General features: G+C 42.9%; 1 protein-coding gene across 2 annotated transcripts in view; it reads left to right on the top strand.

Annotated features, from left to right (window-relative positions):
• The window catches only part of MMP16 (matrix metallopeptidase 16), an 892963-nt gene that overhangs the window by 587981 nt on the left and 283608 nt on the right, over positions 1–21374 (top strand). For both annotated transcript variants that reach the window (XM_069621310.1, XM_069621309.1), the window contains one exon: positions 18448–18609. In XM_069621310.1, the coding sequence (XP_069477411.1) occupies positions 18448–18609 (162 nt within the window). The remainder of the gene's footprint in view (positions 1–18447; positions 18610–21374) is intronic.

Here is a 21374-nt window from a genome sequence, read left to right as displayed (position 1 = left end):
GAAAATGCCATGGTAAGATCATTAGAGACTTTGGGTGGGGGACAGGAGAGTGCAACCGAGGCACAGAAAACAACAGAAAGAAGAAAGCCAGGCACTGGAAAACATACATTTCATTCCTAAATAAGGGGGGCTTTGGAGAAACATAGCACCCAAAGGCTCCGTTTCCGGTGGAAAGCAATGAGCTCCCCGCAAGTGTGCAGAGGAAGAGGAGTCTGACAGAGTGGAGGCATATAGAGCACATAGAAGAAAGTCTGCGGCAGGGAATCTCCTCCACTTAAACAATTCATTCAGCAATTACTGAGGAACAGAACATGATTTTGATGCATTTATTCTCAGTTTGTGTTTTAATTAAATCATATGTGGCGCATGGATTTCTCGAATTCCCCTGTCTGGTCTATATTTATTGTAAAATATACCATAGAAACTACATTCTGCCATGGATCCAGTTATATCGTACTGTTGTACAACACATCTGCATGGCTGAATTGCAACAATCAATACAACGTTATTAAATCGCCTATGTTCAGCAAATCAGTGGGGAGGCTCTGTGCAAGTATAAATAAAAAACATAGAAGTCTGTAAGGAAATATGAAAGGAAACTGAGTGGAAAGCAAACAAGGTTCATTGAAGCATTTTGCGTTTGTGTATACTGTACACACTTAACCTCAACTACAAGATTTAATTTCTGCATTAACATAATACACTTTCTATTGTATGGTCATTAAGTGCCAGTGCTCTGAAAAAATGTGTTGCTCCTAATAATGTTTTATTTCTTCCAATGTAGCACTAGAGATTGTATTGTTGAATCTGCCATTTATATTACTATATTCTATTGTATTTAGTTAATGCTGGAACTTTAAAATTAACGGTATTATTCCAAGACATGTTCCCTTATGGAATTTTAATGAGTTACCATGTCACACAATGTATGCACTGAACCATGACGCAGGTTTGGCTCATTCCCTCAATGACTTAATACACTGCGTTGAGTTTGAAATGATCTTATGATGTGGATTGCGAGCCAAAGATATTGAAAAAGACGAGTAGTGAGCTGGCGGTAGCTGGCGATAGCACAGTGTTTGGTGGCAGTATATGTGTGTCTCTAATGAGCGGGCCCGACCATGCTCAATGAGGGAGCATGAATCAAATGAGAGTTTCAGGGAGGGCTATCCCACTGAAAAAAGTTTTCAAATGTGTTAAAAAGGCTTATTTTACAGCACTTTCTGTGAAAAACCGGGCAAAAAAGCCACACACTTTGTAATCAGTTCTGTATAGTAGCATATGAAAAAAAATTGACCCAACAGTGAGCAGGACCATTTTCAGCGCAATTTCACAATGCCTTTGTCCACAAGATATGCCACCATATTATGATGGCTCTGGCCATACATGTCCATGCATGCTACCCAATATATGCCATAATTACTATATAATGATCCCATGCCAGTAAAAAAAGCCATGCCACAGGAAGAAAGTATATCCAGACTGGCTATACAATGATCGGCCAGTGTGTATCGCCAAGTAATTACACTTATGTTCGCTTTTACTCTTGATGTAAAGTACATTAAAGCCACACAAAGAATATATGGCTAGACCAGGGCCACCAATGTAAGCCAGTCTCGCTACGTAATAACACTCCTCATGCTTGTTTTGCCCTTGAAGTTAAGTAAAAAGTAAAACATGCCATGCCACTGTAAGAAAATAAATGCACACTGACATGATAGGCCTAGCTAGCCATATAATAAACTCATAATTTTTGCTTTTCCCTTGATGCCAAGTATACAATGTCATGTCACATTAAAAAAGTAAATGTATACTGGCACTACTAATATAGGTCAGTCTAGCCACGTAATAACACTTTTGTTTGCTTTTCCCTTGATGGAAATTAACAATGCCATGCCACATTAAGAAAGCATATGCGGGGGCGTGGCCAACTGCCCTGAAAACTGTCCTCTTCGATCTTACCCTCGCACTTCCCTCACCACCCTTAGCTAAATGTGAGCAGGCAGGATCGGTAGCAGAGATGCTAGGGCACAACAGGAGGTGCTTTATGGCATGAGAAGGGGTCGGCAGAATAAGGAAAGCAAGAACATAAGGAGCGCTGTGAGTAAGCAGACACAGAATCCAAGAAGATGGCGGCAGACCGCATCGTGGTGTTTACCTGGCGGTGAAATGATGATGAGAGAATGGGGCAGCCACTGCAGGACCGGCACTGGTACCACAATGGACGACTGATGCAGGACAGTGAGGAGTAAGCCGCACTTCGGAAAAGGTCATGACACAGATGGTGGACAGTGTGTGCAGTGGAAATGGATGTCAGAAGGTGCAGCACTCCCCTGAGGCTGCCGGAGCTGCAACGATGGAGGAGGGCAAATGCAGTAAATGCCCTGTAGGGCCGATGCCAAAGCTGGAGCAGGCGAGACCTGAGCTGGTGAGGGGCGTAGCCATAAATGAAGCACTATTAACAAAAAGCGAGAAGCAGATCGAAGAGGCAAGGGGCATGTTGTGGAGAAAGACTGCCTGCAATGGCATATGCAGGAATGCTGACCTAAGTAAATCGTGCTAGCTGTGTAAGTGAAAGTGGAGCAAAGGAAGATCCTTTTCTAAAGGTTTATATACACAAATATTGAAGAACAAAACTAAGGAGTGAATGGACACCAAGGTGAAGGGCAGAAAAGGACAAAAAATGGGGAAAAGAATGCTAGTGCAAGGAGAATGAGTAAGTAGAAAGGAAGCCAAGATCAAGTAACTGCAGAATATGTATGACCCCAGCCAGGACAGATACGGGCATGAGTGTGCACGTGGAGGTGGCAAGACAGTGTAAAGTAATAGGACAGAGAGGAGGGGTCAGAAGTGGAGAGGGAGCAGAAAAGAAAGGAAGCAAAGCACAGCACATAACAGCAGAGAGGCGTATTAAAAACCAGCAAGGCGGAACTACAAAGATGCAAAGACCAAACAGGATGACGAAGGGCCCGCCCAAGCAATGTGACGCTCCAAGAGCTAGAAGGACAGGGTCCCTCACAGGAGGCACTGAAACTAGACCTTATTCTACAAGTTTGCGAAGCTTAATGAAGTGGTAGCAACAATGGATACCAGAGCAAGAAAAAAAAAACACAGCAATGCCCTGAGTGTGAAGGCCGAAATGACAAAGTTCACAGACATATTAGAAGAAGTGGAGGAAAGAGTAGGGAGATTTCAAGAAGCATCAGACAAAATCTTTGCTCTACAGGCACAGGTGGAGGAGCTGCGTGGGGCCAATTGCGAGCTGGAGGACAGGAGCAGGTGAAGCAATCTACGCTTCTTTGGATTTCCAGAAAAGGTGGCAGGGAAGGACCCAAAGAGCTTCCTAGAGTGATGGATCGCAGCCTACCTGCAAGTAGATGTTGCAACATACATAGTCCTTCATGACATTGATATATGTGCACTTACTGAGACCTGGAGCCATGCGGCAGCCAGCCCCTCACTCACGCTGGCTATGCCCCAGGGATATGACATCCTTTTCAAGGATAGACTAGATGGCAAAGGGGGTGGAGTAGCTTTTATCTTTAGACATATGGAGAACTGACTCCTTAAATCATGATGGATGCAACATATTACATATAAATATAAGGACAGACGCAGAAACCACTTTTATTGTGGTTCTCGTGTATAGACCTCCGTCTATCATGCGTGATTTCACCAACTAATTATGTAATTCACTGCTTTCCTTTCTAAAACCCAACACCAAAGTTCTCCTTTTAAGGGACTTTTATTACTGGATGACAGATAGGAGTGACACACAAGCCAAGGCTCTCGAGGATGCCTCAGTGGACCTCGTGTTGAACAATATGTAAAAACGCCTACCCACGACAAAGGTAATATACTGGTCTGGATACCGGCTCATAATATATCGTTGGCCAGTGAAGAGATATCCCCTGGCCCATGGTCAGAACATTACTTAATTCATTTTGTGGTTGTATGCGATAGGGTGATCACGCACAGGAAAGAACTTAAAGCCACTGTAGTGTGTAGAAATATCAAGAATCTCACCCCTAATGCCATGTGTCTCCATGGTTAATATCCTCTTCTCAGGAAGTGAATGGCTCCCTTTCAGTGGGTGACCCCCCCTTCCCAGCACTTGTTTGCACTTACCTTGCACTTGCCACCAGCTGGCCCTATTTATTTATTTTTATTCTACTTACTTTGTACTGCACTTCCCCCCTCCCCTTCCCCTTGCACTTTTTCCCTTCCCCCTACCCCTGCACTTGCGCGGTCTGAATGACACCTGGCCTAGTAGGATCGTTGTCTGTCCTCCCCTTGTTCCCCCCTCCCTGCCTTGTCGCGCCTTGAAACACTTGTGTATAGGCGCGTTACAAATGCCATATCATATCATATCATATGACATTGCAGCGAAATACCAGTGCACCCTCCAGAAGGCCGTAAATGCTTTAGCAGCTTGGAAAACAAAAAAAGTTATTCAGAGGCAGGCCAATTTATGGTTCACTCCAGATCTACAAATTCTCAAGAGTGCGAAGATCAAAAGCCTCTACAGATGGAAAAACTCTCTTACGGAGTGGGACAAAGAGGCATAAAGAACAGCGGCAAAAAGATTCAAGGTAGCCGTTGTCCTCGCAAAAAAATCTTATCTTGATGATGAAATTGAGCTTAGAGCCCTTTTGGCAACACACATGCAATGAATGGGATGCAGAATAACACTGAAACCAAATAATCAAACCAACTCAGGAAGACAGCAAAATTGTCTGTTTTAAAATCAATTGTCTAAAATAGGAATTTACAACGGACATCAACGGATGTTGGCTTGGGCTCTCGTACATTTATTAGAAAATCACATTTACATAGTAAAAATGTGTCATATGTGATGTCATACTATGTGGTCAATACGAGAAACCTACGAGGGATTGTGATACGCTTAAGGGGAACATCTAAGTATACTTTCTATAAGAGCTTGGGCTGTGATTGGGTCTCTACTGTCAGGTGGACATCTTGTGCCTACCTCTAGTGCAACTCATCTTCAACTTTATTAAGTACATGGTATATCATTGGCTCTCAAACTATAAGGCCCCTCATTATATGGCCTTCTACAATTGGTTTGCACGCTCGTGCCATCTCTGGAACATTGGGTTCACTTAGTAGCACGTAAGCTCATACCCAGGTGCCAGGAGGTGGACTCGACTTTACCTCCCCACCCAATTAGCCCAATGTCGCTCATCACCATTCCTTCTGCCATGAAGATTGTCTTTGAACTTGGCCTTGGAGTGTATTCTTTTCTCTGGGAATTAAAGGGAGTCCAAGAATGCACTATCATCGGTCTAGAACTCCTCGCCCAATTATATTTCCATCCTTGGCACACATGACAAGAGAGTACGATTTCAACCATTTTGCTGCATTTAATTATCTTAAATGAATAAAACTTGGCACTCATGGTGTTTTTTCTTTGCACCTTAACAAGGAATGATTCAGCTTCGCACGTTTGCCGATTTCAAGAATAGATTACCAGTCTTGGCTGCTTCAGCCTTGACACCAGACCAAACAGCTATGCCATTCATTTTCACGATCTCAGCTAATTCTTCTGCTACACAGCTCTCGACTTTCCTTCTGCATGGGTCTGAGCTTACTAAAATTATGACACTGATGTCCAGCTTCTATATAATGGCGGCTCCGCTTGCAGTCTATTTACTATGTATCGCCAGCTTCTTTGATCACTTAGTCTACTTGCGTTGCTGCATCTATACAATTATTGAACAGCATGTCTTTTCTGCAGTGCTCTTCACATGTGCACTCTTTTCTTCGCATATGACAGTTTACTCCATTCTTTATTTCGTCATCAGTTTCTTTAAGTGTCATGCATCTTCTTCAGCCTGTCTTCTCGGTGAGTGACGCTCGCTTCTTGTGACGTCACCATCTCTTTTATTGCTCTTTTTCATATTTGGGAATTTCCTCCATAAGATTGTCATCTCTTCAGGAATACATTTGATAGGGCTTTCCCAGTGGGTACCTTCTTTTGAATGTTCTGCGGGGTATGGTCTTAACAGCTGGTGTCAAGCAAAGCACAATCTCAGGCCTCCAACATACAGGTGGTAGGGGGGCGGGACTTCTTGCAGAGGCATTCGGCTGCTCCTTTACAGAATTAATAAGGCACAATCCCAACCAAGGCAATTGTTTAACATTCTGAAGGAACTGGAACACCCGAGTCAGGCTACAGCAGAGGGTATTATCAGGGAGGCTGAATGGTGTGCCTCGATTCAGGATGCCATGTTTGCTAAACTAAACACCATTAAAGATAACATTGTACAGGCAAAGAAAGCGATGGTACACAGTGATGAGAAAATCATGGACATTACGAAAAGCTGTGGAAACCAGAAGAACGGTTTGTCTTCAAATCAGTGACTGAACCTGAACTAGCACTGATAACAGAACATATGAAGCTGACCAATTGTAAGGGGGATGCATGCCCTGCCATGATTGTAACAACTTGCTCCCCTGTAACTGATTAGCACCCTCTGCAAATTTGTGAATGGCTCGTTCAGTGAAAGTCGTGTTCCAACTGGTATTAAGAATACATGGATCACACTACATGGATCACACTTCCCTTGAAAAAGATCGGTCTATGCCCATTGAATCCACGGAAACTATCAGCCCATCTCTAACTCCCCATGCCTGCTCAAAATTCTTGATTGTGTAGCATACACTCAAGTTATGGCTCACCTTAAACTTAACAATACATCAAACAAGTGGCAGTCAGATTTAGGGAGAACCATGGTACGGTGACCGCCCTTTTGAACATAAAGTCAAGACTTATTTGGTTTAAGGACAATGGGCAGATGGCCATGCTTGTGCTGCTTGACCTGTCCGCTGCCTTTGGAATGGTAGATCATGTACTACTGATCTCCAGGCTAAAGGAGCTGGCGTGGTACTCAAGGTCAGCGACCTGATGGGTCAAATCATTTCTCAGCAATCGACAATGTCCAGTTAGTAGCACAGCGGCGGATGCAAAACCGGTTGAGCTCACACAAGGAGTACTAGAGGGGACCTGCCTGTCTCCTGTATTTTACAATATCTTCACTGTTCCTTTTCTTAATTTCTTAGAAGAAAATAAGATAGGTTTCACAAATTACACAGATCACACACAATGTGTCATGCCTCTCTCTGACAATTTTTCTGAGAATGAAATTACTATCAATAGGATATATGGACTGATCCAGAGGTGGATGTGTAATAATGGTCTTGCCCTAAACGCCGACAAAACTGAGTTGATGCTCATTGGTAAAGAGGCAAAAACCCGTAGGATGGGAACTGAATCTGCCCAGTTTCAAATTGACGGCTGCATCATAAAAACAAAAAACAAAGTGAAGACCCTAGGGACCTATTTTGATCATAATCTCAACATGAATGCACAGGTTAGTAGTGTGCTCTTCTCTGCCTCATACTATATAAAACTGATGGCGCATGTGCAGCCTTTTATTTCAAGAGCCAACCGACAGATATTAGCCAGAACCATGATGAGTTCTTGGCTTGACTATTGTAGCAGTTTGCTAATTGGCTTGTCCAAATCCAATATGGGCCGGCTTCAAGTTGTACAGAATAATCTCATCAGAATCTTCATGGACCTCAATAGAAGAGACCACGTCTCCGAGGCCAGAAGGAGTCTGGAAGCCAGAAATACTTTTTGACTCCTTTTGATTATTCATAAGTGTCTGAGAGACCCGGCGCCACTGTATTTTAGAGAAGTCCTACAATTAAAATCGAATACACATAACCTCAGATCGAATAATACTATTCAATTAAGAACTCCAGCTTGTAGAATGTCACAAGTAAAAAAAGGGGCGTTCTTTGCAGCAGCCTCCACTGCCTGGAATACAATCCCCTTGGGTCTCAGAGAAGAAAGCTCAACAGCTTCGTTCAGAAAGAGACTTAAGACGTTTTTGTTCACATAGGTTTTTCACTTCAACCCTGCAATATAACTTTTGACTGCTATAATAGACTCCACCGGTCTCCGTCTGCTCTGATCCGTTCTGTGTTTGTCATGTCATGTCTTTTGTCTTGCTGGTGCCCTTAAGCATCCGGGTCAGTGGTGCGCCGTACACATCTAATAAAGTAAAGTAAAGTGGAGTTTGCGAAGAGGGGCTGGAGATACAACGAGCACATAGAGTACGAAGAAGAAATGGGAGAAACATGCAGACACCGGGACTAATTATCACCTGTTTCTTGCAATAGCCATATGTTGGCAAGGTACTGGCTGCTGTCACAGGCAAAGTCTGATAAAGTAGGAAGGCCATGATATATAAATGGCCCCAGACTTCTCCAAGGAGACGTCAGCCAAGAGGAAAAGATTCTTGGACATGAGACCAATGATGAGGAAATGGTACCTGTGCTATGGTTTGTTGGAACCAACAAGAATGCTTGTCACGAGAGACCATCATTTTTTCGAAGCATGCCAAATTGTGGGACTACCTGCAAGATCTCGAGGCACACGCCATGGACACGTCACAACCGAGAAGTGCGGAAAGCCATGATAGCGTAGGACACCAACAGGAAGACGAGATGGAATGGAAGAGAGAAGCCAGGGAGCCCGACGCAAGCTCATAGGTGATGAGCAAATGCTAAGGGACAGCTCGAGTATTGAAAGAATGCGAGAAACATTGAGATTGCCACTGAAGAACTGACAACAACAATGGACCAAATGAAAGAGACGTCTATATCATTTGAGGTTTGGTAAAGAGGGAGAGGGATTACCAGAAAGGAAGGAGCATATATGTTACTCTGGTCGGATTCTAATGAGCAAATGATCGTGGAAAGAAGGAATGGGTGGTTACCAGGCAGATCCCTGCTCACATGAAATTCACAATGTTGAATAATGGACAAAAGGAGAGGGAGGGTCCGGGGTTGGGGAGGTCCTGGAGTACGGGGGTGGTTGACATGCTGGGAAAAGTAGTAGTAGTATTGGGATTGCGGGTCAGCTTGCATAAGGAGGATAGTTCAACTGGATATATGAGGAGGAGTAAAGCGAGAGATTATGCTAGTTGGTTATTGCTGCTATTTGGGACTTGTGAGATGCTCAGTTACATGGTTCAAAGTTTTAATACAGAGCTAATACCAGACAAACAATGATTGAAGGGGAGCGAGTGGGGGGTCTGCACACAAGAAGAACATCTCTTATAGTTCAGGAAATCCATATTCTGGATGGGGGTGAAAACATAAGGGCGATATCGCTGAACGTCAAGGAGCTGTGGCGTTATATAAAAAGGAAAAAGATTTTGCAATACCTGGCATCCAAAAAGGCTGAAATAGCATTTTTGCAAGAGACACAACTTGACAAGCGGGAGGTGGAGAAGCTGCGTAGAGATTGGGTGGGTAAAGTGTATCACAGTAGCCTGGACAGAGGAAAGAAATGTGGGGTGGCCATTCTCATACGAAAATAACTTCTGATTCGCATCACAAAGATTCGGGCAGATGAGGGAGGTAGATTTGTGGCAATTGAAGTGCACATAGGCACCATCATGTTAATCATAGGCTCGATATATGCACTTACGGCAGACAAACAACAATACTTCTCAGATCTTCATGATTCTCTGGTGGGGTGGGCAATAGTCTAATACTGATGGGGAGATTGGAAGCTGCTGCTAGATCCCAATCTTGATAAGTCAGACAACCCCAGAAATGGTAATTCCAAAGACAGAGAGCATCTGACACACTTATTAGAAACTCATAGTTTATTTGATCCTTGGAGATTGTTGAATCCCTCAGGCAGGGGATATACATTCACATTGTGTGTATATGGCACAAGACTGCGTATTGACTGTTTCCTACTCCCCAATCAATTACTATTTAACATGATACAATGTGACATACTGCCAGGGGGGGTGTTTGACCACCAGTTGGTGAGGATCTCGCTAGATACATCATTTGGAAGGCTAAGGGCAACACAGTGGAGATTGAACACAACTATGGTCAAACATCCGCAAGACAAACAGGTCCTTAAAAACACAATAGAGGAATACTTATCTCTCAATGATGATTCAGTTAGCACAGTAAGCAGCTTATGGGCAGCAGAAAAGGCACACATCAGGGGGATCATGATGCAAAGAGGGGTGAGAAGGAAGAGGGAAGATAAGCAAAGGCTAAAGCCGCTCGAAGAGGATGTCATTAATCTAAAGCACCTCTATGACAAACAGCCCATGCAAGAACACCTCATGAGGTTTAGGAGAGCGAAATATGAATTAAATTGACTCTTTACTGAGAAAGCCTAGTATGCACTCTTTAGGATAAAAACAACTACCTATGAACAGGGCGAGAAGCCATGTCACCTGTTAGCTGTACAACTGAAGCAGAGAGAAGAGCATGCAGGAATCACAGTGCTGGGGAATGTAGAAATAGGGGAAAATATTGCCAATCCAAAGGATATAGGCTCAACCTTCTGCAGGTTTTATGGTAACATATACAGAGCGGAAGCGACCACAGACTAAAGTGAGAAAGATGAGTTTCTAAATAACACACTTACCCACCTTAACTGTTGAAGAAAGGCTTCAGATAGGAGGACCTTTTATAGTGGAGGAGGTTAGGGAGATCATCAAAAACATGAAGACAAATAAGTCACCAAGAGAAGACCTAAGACCTAAGACTAGGAGGGACCCAATAAGCTGTGGGAGCTATAGACCTATTTTGTTAATTAATTTTGATGTAAAGATCTTGGCTAAGATACTGGTGATGAGATTGCAGACGGTAATATCACTGTTAGTGCACAGTACCCAAGTGGGGTATATACCTGGGCATACTGCGAGAGACAATATGAGAGTACTGCTGTATGTTTTGTGGGATGAGAGAGAGGTAAACCAGGTTTAGCACTTTCTCTAGACGCAGAGAAAGCGTTTCGACAGGTTAGGGTGTAGGTATCTGTTCCGAGTTTTAGAGAGATTTGCTCTGGATAAAGACTATGTACAAAAAGTTGGGTTGCTGTACTCACACACTAGTGTCAGGGTGAATACAGGAGGATGCATCTCAGAGCTATTTGAAATCAAGAGGGGAACCATGCAAGGCTGCCCATTATCACCACTGCTGTTCACCTTGGCACTAGAACCCCTTTCCATGGCAATGAGGGAGAATAGGAACATACAGGGAATCCAGACACTGATAAGACAAGTGAAAGCCCTACTTTATGCTGATGATATCATGTTAACCCCAGCTAAACCTGGTTCCTCCATAGCAGAACTCGAGAACGTAGTTACAAACTTCTCACAATTTTTTGTGAAGTGATGCCATTGAACAAATGCACTATTAAATGCAGTATCACAAAGTACAACTTCAGACGGGTTGACAGAGGCATAAAGTACCTAGGGGTCCACCTGAATCAGGGCCTGGTGGACATGGTCAAGGACAACACAGAATAAACCTGGAAAAAGGCATGTGTAGAAATTGACTGTTGCAAAGCACTCATGTCTATATGGGGAAGATGATGATTGTAACAAGGCTAAATTACACCTTCACTATGCTACCACTGGATCATGAGAGGGATAAAGGATTTTGTGTGGGGAAACGTGAGACCACGACTAAAAAAAGAAAAGTTGTATGCCTCCATAACAGCAGGATGTGTTAACTTATCCAATATTGAGCTCCATTACATAGCACAGCAGCTATCGCAGATAGCAGCATTTTACAGAGAACTACACACGTGGCCAGCATGGGCGAGATTAGAACAGCCTGTAGGACATGCAAACGGAGAGGCAATGATTTACACAGAGCATGATGGGCACAAAAACACCCAATCCTAAAGACCACAGCTGGGGTGTGGAGGAGGGTGCACCGCTTACTTAAAGTGGATTTTCATTGGTAGAAAGAAGCACCCCATGGAATAATGCTGCCATTAATATCGGGGGGAAAAGCATAGCATGGGTGGAATTTGATGCTAGAGGGATATGCCAATTTAAGGCCATATGGTAGGGAGTAAAGATGTTTAGCTTTGAAACTCTATCCACTGAGTTTTGCTTGAGGCCACAGGGTTCGGAAATTCAGGGGAGCTGGGATCTATTTAGCTCCTTCTTGTAGCCAAGAAGAGCCTGATTAGCTTAGCACCAACATCAACCAGGAGCTACTTTGGCTCCCCAGGCCAACTGATGTCAAACAAACATGCCAATGTGAATTTAACTCTTTGCATTTGGGACAATATGTAAATAGCATTAGGGCACATCTATATGGCATTTAAAGCCTAAGGGGTCATACAAAATAAGAAAAATGTTAAGTTTGTATCTTATGTTGAAGTTAGGTTTGCGGAAAGCTATGTAGTAGCTCCTGGTTCCTTAGTGGTAGCTCCTGCTCACTGGTTAATGCTGGATACCCAGGAGCTGCTTTTAACTCCTGCTCATCTAATATTAATTTCAACCATTGGCAGAAAAATTAAGGTCATTTCAACTCACGCACTGTATCACATATGTGTTCACAGGCATGGGGACTGGACCGGAGAGCTCACTGGTAGCCAGAATGCTTACAAACTTGAAAAGTGGGAAAGGACAGGCAGGAATCCTATACTCCACACTAAGAGACGCGTTGTATGCAGAGAGCACAAAAGAAGGGTGGGGGAAAAGATGGTAAGAGACACTGAATGTACGGCTTAGTGATAATGCACTCAGCAGCATCCTAGAGAACTATGCCAGGGGATGCAGGCAGGTAAGGCTCAAGCTAACGCAATTCAAAATTATGCAGGGATGGTACTGGACTCCCCAGAAGTTAAAGAAGGCTGGCCTCAGGCAGGATGATAGATGCTGGAGGTGCAGCTCGCAGGAGGCAGATATGTTTCACATCTTGTGGTCCTCTGTACCACTTAAAGAATATTAGGAGAGTGTGCATGATCAAATGCAAAACGCCTTGGGTAAACAGGTAACTTGGACACCAAAGCTATATATTTGACATGATCCTTCGCAGGAGTACAGTCTCATGGCTCAGGCAGCGAATTGGCTCAACACAGCATTACTGGTTGCTAAGTAAGGCATCCTGAGGCTCAGGGCTACACAAAGAAAACCTCTAGCAACAGCACAGCGTGGGAGGGGAAATGCTGAAGACAGCAGTTTACGAGAGGCTAATGTACCAGATGCAAGAAAGAGAGGAGGAGTTCCTGGGTATATGGGGTACGTACTGGCAACTCAATGCAGGTTACAAGAAGGTATGGGCAGATAATTGGATCAGTTGTGATTAAAGGTATGCAGTGGATGACATGCAGTGCAAAGGAACATAATGGCTAATAAACATGAATAAAACAATAGAACTTTCAGGAAGGATGTGAGGACTGGCTTAGATATCAGTGAATGTGCAGAGGGTAGGAATGCTTTCATAAGTGGTAAACACATTCTTTTATGTCATGTGATCTTTGAAGAAAGACCTGTAGCAAACATGGTTGCAAGTGTTATTATGAATATTGTTCTGTCCTGTTTTGTATGAACATTCAATAAAAATTAAGATCCAAAAAAAGAATATGCAGACTACTTTCTGAAAGTAGCATGGCGTTTGTTACCTGGCATCACAAGTAATGCAAACATGATAAGCATTATTACCTGGCTATACTGGCCTACACTTAATGTAATAACAGGTAACAACACTTATCATGTTTGCATTACCCTTGATGGAAAGTAAGACATGACATGCCCCAATAAGAAGGTATGTGCAGAAAGGCACCACTAATGTAGGACAGTCTAGTCAGGTGATAATGTGCATCTAGGGTAAAACAAACATAAGTGTTATTACCTTGCTAGACTAGCCTATATTAAATGTAGGGCAATCTAGCCAAGTAATACCACTTATAATATTTGCTTTACCCTTGATGCACAGTATCTGTACATCAAGGGTACATCAAACATGATATGATATGATATATGATATGATCTGATATGATATATATGACATAAGTGTTATTACCTGGCTAGACCCACCTACATTCAATGTAGGACAATGTAGCCAAGTAGCAACACATATCATGCATGCTTTACCCTTGATGCACAGTTATTGTGTGTCAAGGGTAAAGCATGCATGATAAGTGTTGCTGCCTGGATAAACTGGCCTACATTGAATGTAGGAGAGTGACAACACTTATCACTCACACACGCACCATACATCATGCACTCACTCATTCAAACACATTACATATTGTCCATATAGACACACACTTACATGCACAAACACAGATTTACACAAAATACTTTTTATTACCTTTTGAAATATGGGGTTGCTCCAAGGAACTCCTCTGCGGGAAGTCCTCCAACTCCCTCCTCTGCAGCAAAAACACTTCCTGTCATGTGCAGAGGAGCCAGAGGCTACCATGTCATGTGTGTAAGGGGTAGCTCTCTATCAGACTGGCTTTAAAAAGACAGTATTTCTTTTATCAGTCTAAGGGGGCCTCCCCTAGAACACATGGCTGTGGGGACCCCTGCACCACAGGGGCCCATGCAATGCCAATGCCTCTATAACCGCTTAGCTTCCTTCAACATAGTCGAACACCAAATGCTGCTTTCCATCTTTGCTGACCGGATAGGCTTCTCTGGAGCATACTAAAATGTGTTGCATCCTACATATCTGGTAGGCATCCGGTCATACAGATGGAATCATTCAGATTAAAACCTACTGCCAATCACGTGTGGGGTTCCCCAACGTGTCATTCTCTCCCCAATCATCTTCATTGTAAACATGGAACTCTTGGGACACCAGCTGTACTTTAAGGTTAGTGGACCCCAAGACATCACTCCCCTCTGCAAATGCCTGGCTACTATCCAAACATAGATGTCAAATTCCTACCTCAAATGAACTCGACCAAGACCAAATGTGTCCTCATCTGTCCCCCACCAAACTACAGTTCGTGCAACAATGGCTGGTTGACATGTGCCTAGAATGCTTCACCCCACAGCTGTCAAACGCAGCCAAATCCCTGGGCCTCATTGTTGACAGTAGCCTTTCCTTCCAAAGGCACATAGCCAAAGGGGCACAAACCTCAAGACTACAGATCCACACACTCCACAAAATCAAACCCTTCATTCTCCCAAATTAATTCTACACAGTGGTCCAAGCCCTCATTCTCTTACCATCATCAGTGGGGGAAATCCCCTCCTTACTGGGCTTCCCGTCACACACCTGGACCCCCTGAAAGCAGCCCACTATGCTGCAGCCCATCTGATTACAGGAACCCGCAAATCTGACAGTATCGCTCCAACACTGTGCACACTTCTCTGGCTCCCCCTTCCTGCCAGAATCATATTAAAAACTGCATGTATCACCTACAAATCAGTCTCAAATGGAATACCAAGAGGCTCTCGCACCTCATGTAGCAAAACTATCAAAAGATTGGAGTCAAAGCTAGCCCTCAAAAAGAAGACTCCCAAACAGTCCTTCTCCTGCTACGCCCCACCCATCCGGAGCTCAATCCCGGTCGATACTCAAATTTCCCTCACCATCATCCAGTACTGCAAAATACTAAAAACACAAATCTTTCAACAATAACTGCAGGATGAGTAAAAATCACTCTCTCCCTCCATCACCTGTATAAAATTCCAAGCCCAATTGTGTCACCCTTCTGTTTTAAAGCGCTCTGCTGCTCTTCAGCTAGGTTTGCACTTTAAACAATACAAATAAATCTTGAATCTCTAGAGTTAACAGCTAATTAGCAACCATGCACGCACAAGGTGATGGAAAGCAGAGAAAAGTGAAGTTCTCCGAACAGAAACATGGAGCCTATTTCACAGCCCATTTTCCAATGGGGTTTTGCCACTATAAACCGTGTCTGTGAATTAGGCCCATAATTTACTGAAAGAGGAATTGGCCCAAGATTACACTACACGTTTGGGAAAAATGATGTCCAAAACTGCCCCACCAAAGCAGACTGCTCTGTGTACCTGCATCCACTACATGGTCAGCATGGTATCCACTCTGCCCAGAACTGTCGATTGGATAAAAATGAGTGGAATGATTTGAATTGGAGTGTCAGGACTATTGTTGCAGAACACCAAAAGTAGATGATGACTGTGGAAGTTGTGGCTGTGCCTCCCTTGTTGCTTAAGTGTCAATAAAAGAAATCAGCATCCATGTTGGAACCCTTGCGGCTTGCAGGAATAAGAACACTTGGTTGAAACAGACCATAACAACATATTACAAGTGTAATTAAATGTGTCTGTACGGAACTCTACACCTAATCACAAGAGCCTCTCCCACTCATCATGGTTCACATTGAGCCTTTGCAATTTTACCAATGATAGTCCCCATCAACGGTTATGAACATTATCCTTTAAAAATTCCACAAATAGCATAGCATTTCATCAGGTTAGTCAAATGAAAAGATTGGAGACAGATCAGAACGGTTAGGTGAGAGTTGAGGAAGTACTGGCATAGTATATTAGCTCTCAACAGTTATAACGATGCCTTGTAGGCAGCTGGTGATGGATGCTATGTACTCCCCGCCATGACTGGCCGGAATAAGCATATGCCTTGTATCTTCCATATTCATCTTGAGGTGACACATTGTATCAGAAATTCTCACAGACTAGGTGAATTATTGTGGTTGCCCATGTGATGTGCTTGCATTACACCGCTCAGACTCAGATGTCTGCTAATTGCAGGCATGCCATTAGCAGCTCAATACAGCATTGCAGTCCAATTAGAATTCCACATTGCACAGACTAGACCACCTGCATGAGCAAACAACGCAGTGATTGCCTTCTTCAACAGTGAATGTAGGATACTTCATAGCAAGTCAGCTGCACCAATTGCTTAATGTGTGTTGTACACTGCAGCCATTTGAGGATGCTGCCAACTCTGTTATCATGAAAGGTTTGCCACCATTATTACCACCTCTTTTACCATTGACATACTGCCAGTATTTCACTTGGAACAGAGAATATGCAATATGCTGTGGGAACGTGGTTTGGCTGGTGTGGCATGATCATTAGAAAGTTTAATAGAACTACTGTTAACATTGCCCTTCAGTGCATAGAGTCAACTAATACTGATATCAAATACTGCCTGGCACCTTTTCTTACATCCTGCCTCATGGTGAAAGTGTCCACCATTCAGCAGTATGTCGATGAGGACTTGAAGGACAAGACTCAGAGAAAAAGGTATACAATGTACTAGGATTATTTGCTCAGGTGCTTTGAAGACACATACATAATGTCCGCAGTCAAAATATACACAGTCAGAATGGCCATGAAGCACACGCTACCCCAGCTGCTAAGAACATTATCAGGCAGCAACAATGTCCTCTTGCATGCATCTGATTCATTTTCAAGGAACTTTGCTATTAGACACACCTCGAGTAAGCAGAAGTGCCAGCTGGGACATACTGCTCCCTGTTATGTTTCCTCAATATGCCAAGGTCTGTAACATACATTAGGCCTTACACTGCATACATGTATAGCAGCTTGTGGCATGCCAGTTGGAAAGGGATGATGACACATTATAACATGCTTTTGGTTTCAACTCAATTTGGACAAAAACACTTGTGCAAGTGGCCATTACATCCTAACCTTCCCCTTGCTAGGGTCAATCCAAAAGAGTCTTACGTGCTGCAGGGGTTTTCCTGTGTGACATCAGGAGGTGTATTCCCATGTCAGATGTCAACACATTGACATTCAATAAAATGAATAGCCATCATATCACATCAGACTATATTTCAAGACACCTTTCTTCAAACACCATTAACAGGAGGTTAAACATAATGCCAGTTCTGCTAATTATGCTGTATTGCCATATACAAATTAAGAAATTCGTTTGATATCTTGGCAGTGGTAGTGTGATTGACATTTCTAGATCTGGCATTGAAGAAATATAAGAGTAGAAAAAGTTCAGTATGTTGATGATGACATTTCTTAGACCCATTATTGAGTAGCCTCATTAGTAGAATGGTAATCACAAAGGAAACTTAAGAGCCCCCTCACATATTTCTTGTCACTCCCAGAAAGGAAAGCTATCACCATTTCTGTTAGCAGCCAGCTCTAGCTCAAGGGGTGGTACCACATTGGTAGATTGGAGGTCTAGATAAATGCATGTCAGCTGAGAGGTTTCCTTATGTGGGAGACTCTAACTGAAGCTTGCAGATTCCACACCCTGCAATATTACATTTTTGATGAATGAAGACATCCATGTATAGTGAATAAAGTATAAATGAGGCCCTCAATATGTTTCAGCTCTTCATATGTTAAATGTTTGTATTTGTCATGAAAATTATGATGGGGGGGAAGCATAGCTCAAGGGCAACGCGTTTGTCTTGCTAGCAAGGCAACGAAGCGCAAAACAAGCCCGAATCCCGATCCCGTGCGTTATAATGGTAATGCTTCATGTCCATATACCAACATTAGCATAGCATGCATTTTGCCCATTTCATTTGCAATTGTGGTCCAATTGACATTGCACCAAGTTCCTTTGACGTGTTTTGAATTGTTCCTTTACGACCTGTTTCTAACCCTGGATGTTTTCTTCTTTTCACAGGAAATGACCTGTTTCTCGTAGCAGTTCATGAACTTGGTCATGCATTAGGACTTGAACATTCAAATGACCCGACAGCAATAATGGCTCCATTTTATCAGTACATGGAAACTGACAACTTTAAGCTTCCCAACGATGACTTGCAGGGCATCCAGAAAATATATGGTATGTAAGCCATTGTACCTGCTTCTTCAAGTTTCCTCCTGATGACATTGCTGTTAGGGGGTCATTATGAGTAAAGGAAACGACTCATAAGGCGTTATTTTGAGTATGGAGTTAGTGTTAAAAACAGTTGACTTTGCAATCATGCATCTTTTAACCGACTATACAAATTGTGAGTGAGGAGGAATTCACCTTGTGCGACGCCCACTCTCATTACGAGTGATGAGTACCTTACGCAGTATTCCAGGAATATGACATGCAGGATCATGGTCGTGAGGTGGAATACAACTGTCCCAAATATACCTTATATTTTTACTCCAACCAAAAGTTAACAACAGTTATGGGACTTGTGAATCTGCTTACATTCACCTGCTTACATAAACTGTCAACTAGTGGTTGGTTTAGAGAGTTACATGAGTGGACAGGGGTGTTCTGATCACACTATCCCAATTCTATGTGTACAGTGAACCACGATCCTTCATGATCCTTCATATTATCACATTGTTGAATTTTCAGGCATGACACGCATATGTATTGCCTGAATATAGCTATTCTTTGTACTCCGTCTTCATTAGCACCCTGCAAAGGGGCGCCAGCCAATCAGGAGGCTCGGGATGCGGGCTGTATTGTATTGCACAAGACTGTGTTCCGAGCTGCCAGAGCAGCCAGCGCCCCTTCCCTGCCCCCCCTCCCACCTCATCTCTTAGCACCCGTATAATTTCCTATGCGGGTGCAAAAAAATGTGTTTTATTTTATTTTTAATAAAACATACCTTTGAAGCGCGGCTTGGCGCCATGCTGCACTGTCATCTAGGAAGCCCTTTTTCAATGTTGGTGATGTCCAACATTGAAAACAGACTTCCTGTCCAACAGCACTGCACAGCGTCGGGCCGCGCCTCAAAGGTTCTGTTTATTTGTTTATACCCACCATTTGCACCCATGTAGATAACTACATGGGCACTAATGGCGATATGCACCTCGGCAGTGGGCCGACCCTTTGGGTAATGGCACTGCTGCCCTCGTTATCATCCTTAACTTGGAGGGCAGGCAGTTGCCTCAAGGGTCAGCCCGCCACCTCGGTATCGCCTCATTCATATTTGGCGAGAGTGGGCAGGCACATGTGATTTGAAGCAGATACAAGCCACAGAAAGATAATTAAAGGGTAAATAATGTTCATCTTCTTGGGCTTGTGCATCTACTTAGATATTATGACACAGTACCAGTTTAAAAACGCTATATGCTCCTACTGATCCATCTTGCTTTGGTTACTGTCTGTTCCTGTTGCCATTGAAACAATGAACTGGTATCTTTTCATAAGATCTGTTAAGATAGTACAAGCCTGCCCTTTGAATGTCAAGTGTACTCCCCTATTTTGTTGATTTTGAAAGAAGGCTGGCAACTCAAATGATTAACTGACAGGGACTTTTTGAACTGTACCTAGGTGAAAAATGGGTGTGTGTTCTTTAAACCACCTAATGTTTGTGCATTGAGACGAAGAGTTTTTAACTCACAAATCCTTCTTTTCACTTAGACTCCCGATTAAGTAACTACAATGATGAAGGCAGCATTTTATGTAAGCTTAATACATTGGCTCAAAAGGAGGTCCCATTCATTTATGAAGGACTGTACTTAGATCCCAACCTGGGCGAGAGGACTGATGTGACTGGTGGGTAAACGCATTTTACGCTTTTGTATGATGAATGCCTCAACCACAGTGGTTGAGCATTCCACATGACACTTTGTGTCGTGATGTAGTGTATGCCGCTAGTGCAGCCAAGCACACTTCAAAGGGAATTGTGAGCTAACCCAGTATCAAGTTAAAAAAGCAGGTAGGTAACAATATCAGATGGTGAGCAGTTATGGGGCTGATATTCTTTTTGTACACAAGTCAACAAAGTACTTCCACTTGTTAAAGTATCAGTGCCCAGTATTGAGTTTTCTTGCCTATCACATAATGTCCATGCTTTGTGTGGGCAATTGCAAATTGATGAACAAAATGACTTAAGGAGCCAGGCTGGCAAGTAGGTTGTCTGTTGGCTTGGGTATGTTATTTGCCACCACTTCTGAGTGAGCAGGTTGCAGGACAGAGAACAAATGAATAAAACAAACAAACAATAAGAGTTTGATTGGTGGGCCTGCCGACATGTTTACGAAGTTATTATTTTATGTGTTATTGTGTATTTTTGCCAACATTGCGACTTTAAACACAAGAGAAAAAGGAAAAAAGAACAAAATAAAACAATCACTTATTTGCATAATATTGATGCAATGAAACAAAGTAGTAAGAATATTTGAAATGTAAACATAGAAGAAAGAGAAGGAGGAAAATTGTCAGTTAAAAAATGATACCTGTAATATGTCATGAGATCAGCATCATTTAAAATAAACCTCAAAACAGGCAGTTGGAAGAGTATAATCAAAATATAGCCATGGAATGGATTTGCTGGATGCATTAGGCAAGATATTTTTTCTGTTTCTATTCAAGAAAACCCATTTCTTTTAGAATGTGTACTACTTCAGTTGATAACGCCCTTTCATGACGTTCCCAGAATGACTCTGTATCCAACCAATGACTGCAATCCACAAAGCATCTTAGACGTGTTACACGTCTTCCTGTGGCTTTACATGACATAAGGACGTGGTGTGAAGATTGCCTAAGCACATCACTCACACACATCACATTCATTTTAAGACTTGAGGTTGCATACATACAGACATAACTTCTGCTACTTTTTCAAGATTGAGTCGAAACCTCAAAAAATACATCCT

This window comes from Ambystoma mexicanum, chromosome 5q (genome assembly GCF_040938575.1).
Source record: "Ambystoma mexicanum isolate Mex_15411 chromosome 5q, UKY_AmexF1_1, whole genome shotgun sequence".
Taxonomy (NCBI): Eukaryota; Metazoa; Chordata; class Amphibia; order Caudata; family Ambystomatidae; genus Ambystoma; species Ambystoma mexicanum.
The sequence above is the reverse complement of the archived record's forward strand: the minus strand, read 5'-3'. Positions and strand labels throughout refer to the sequence as shown.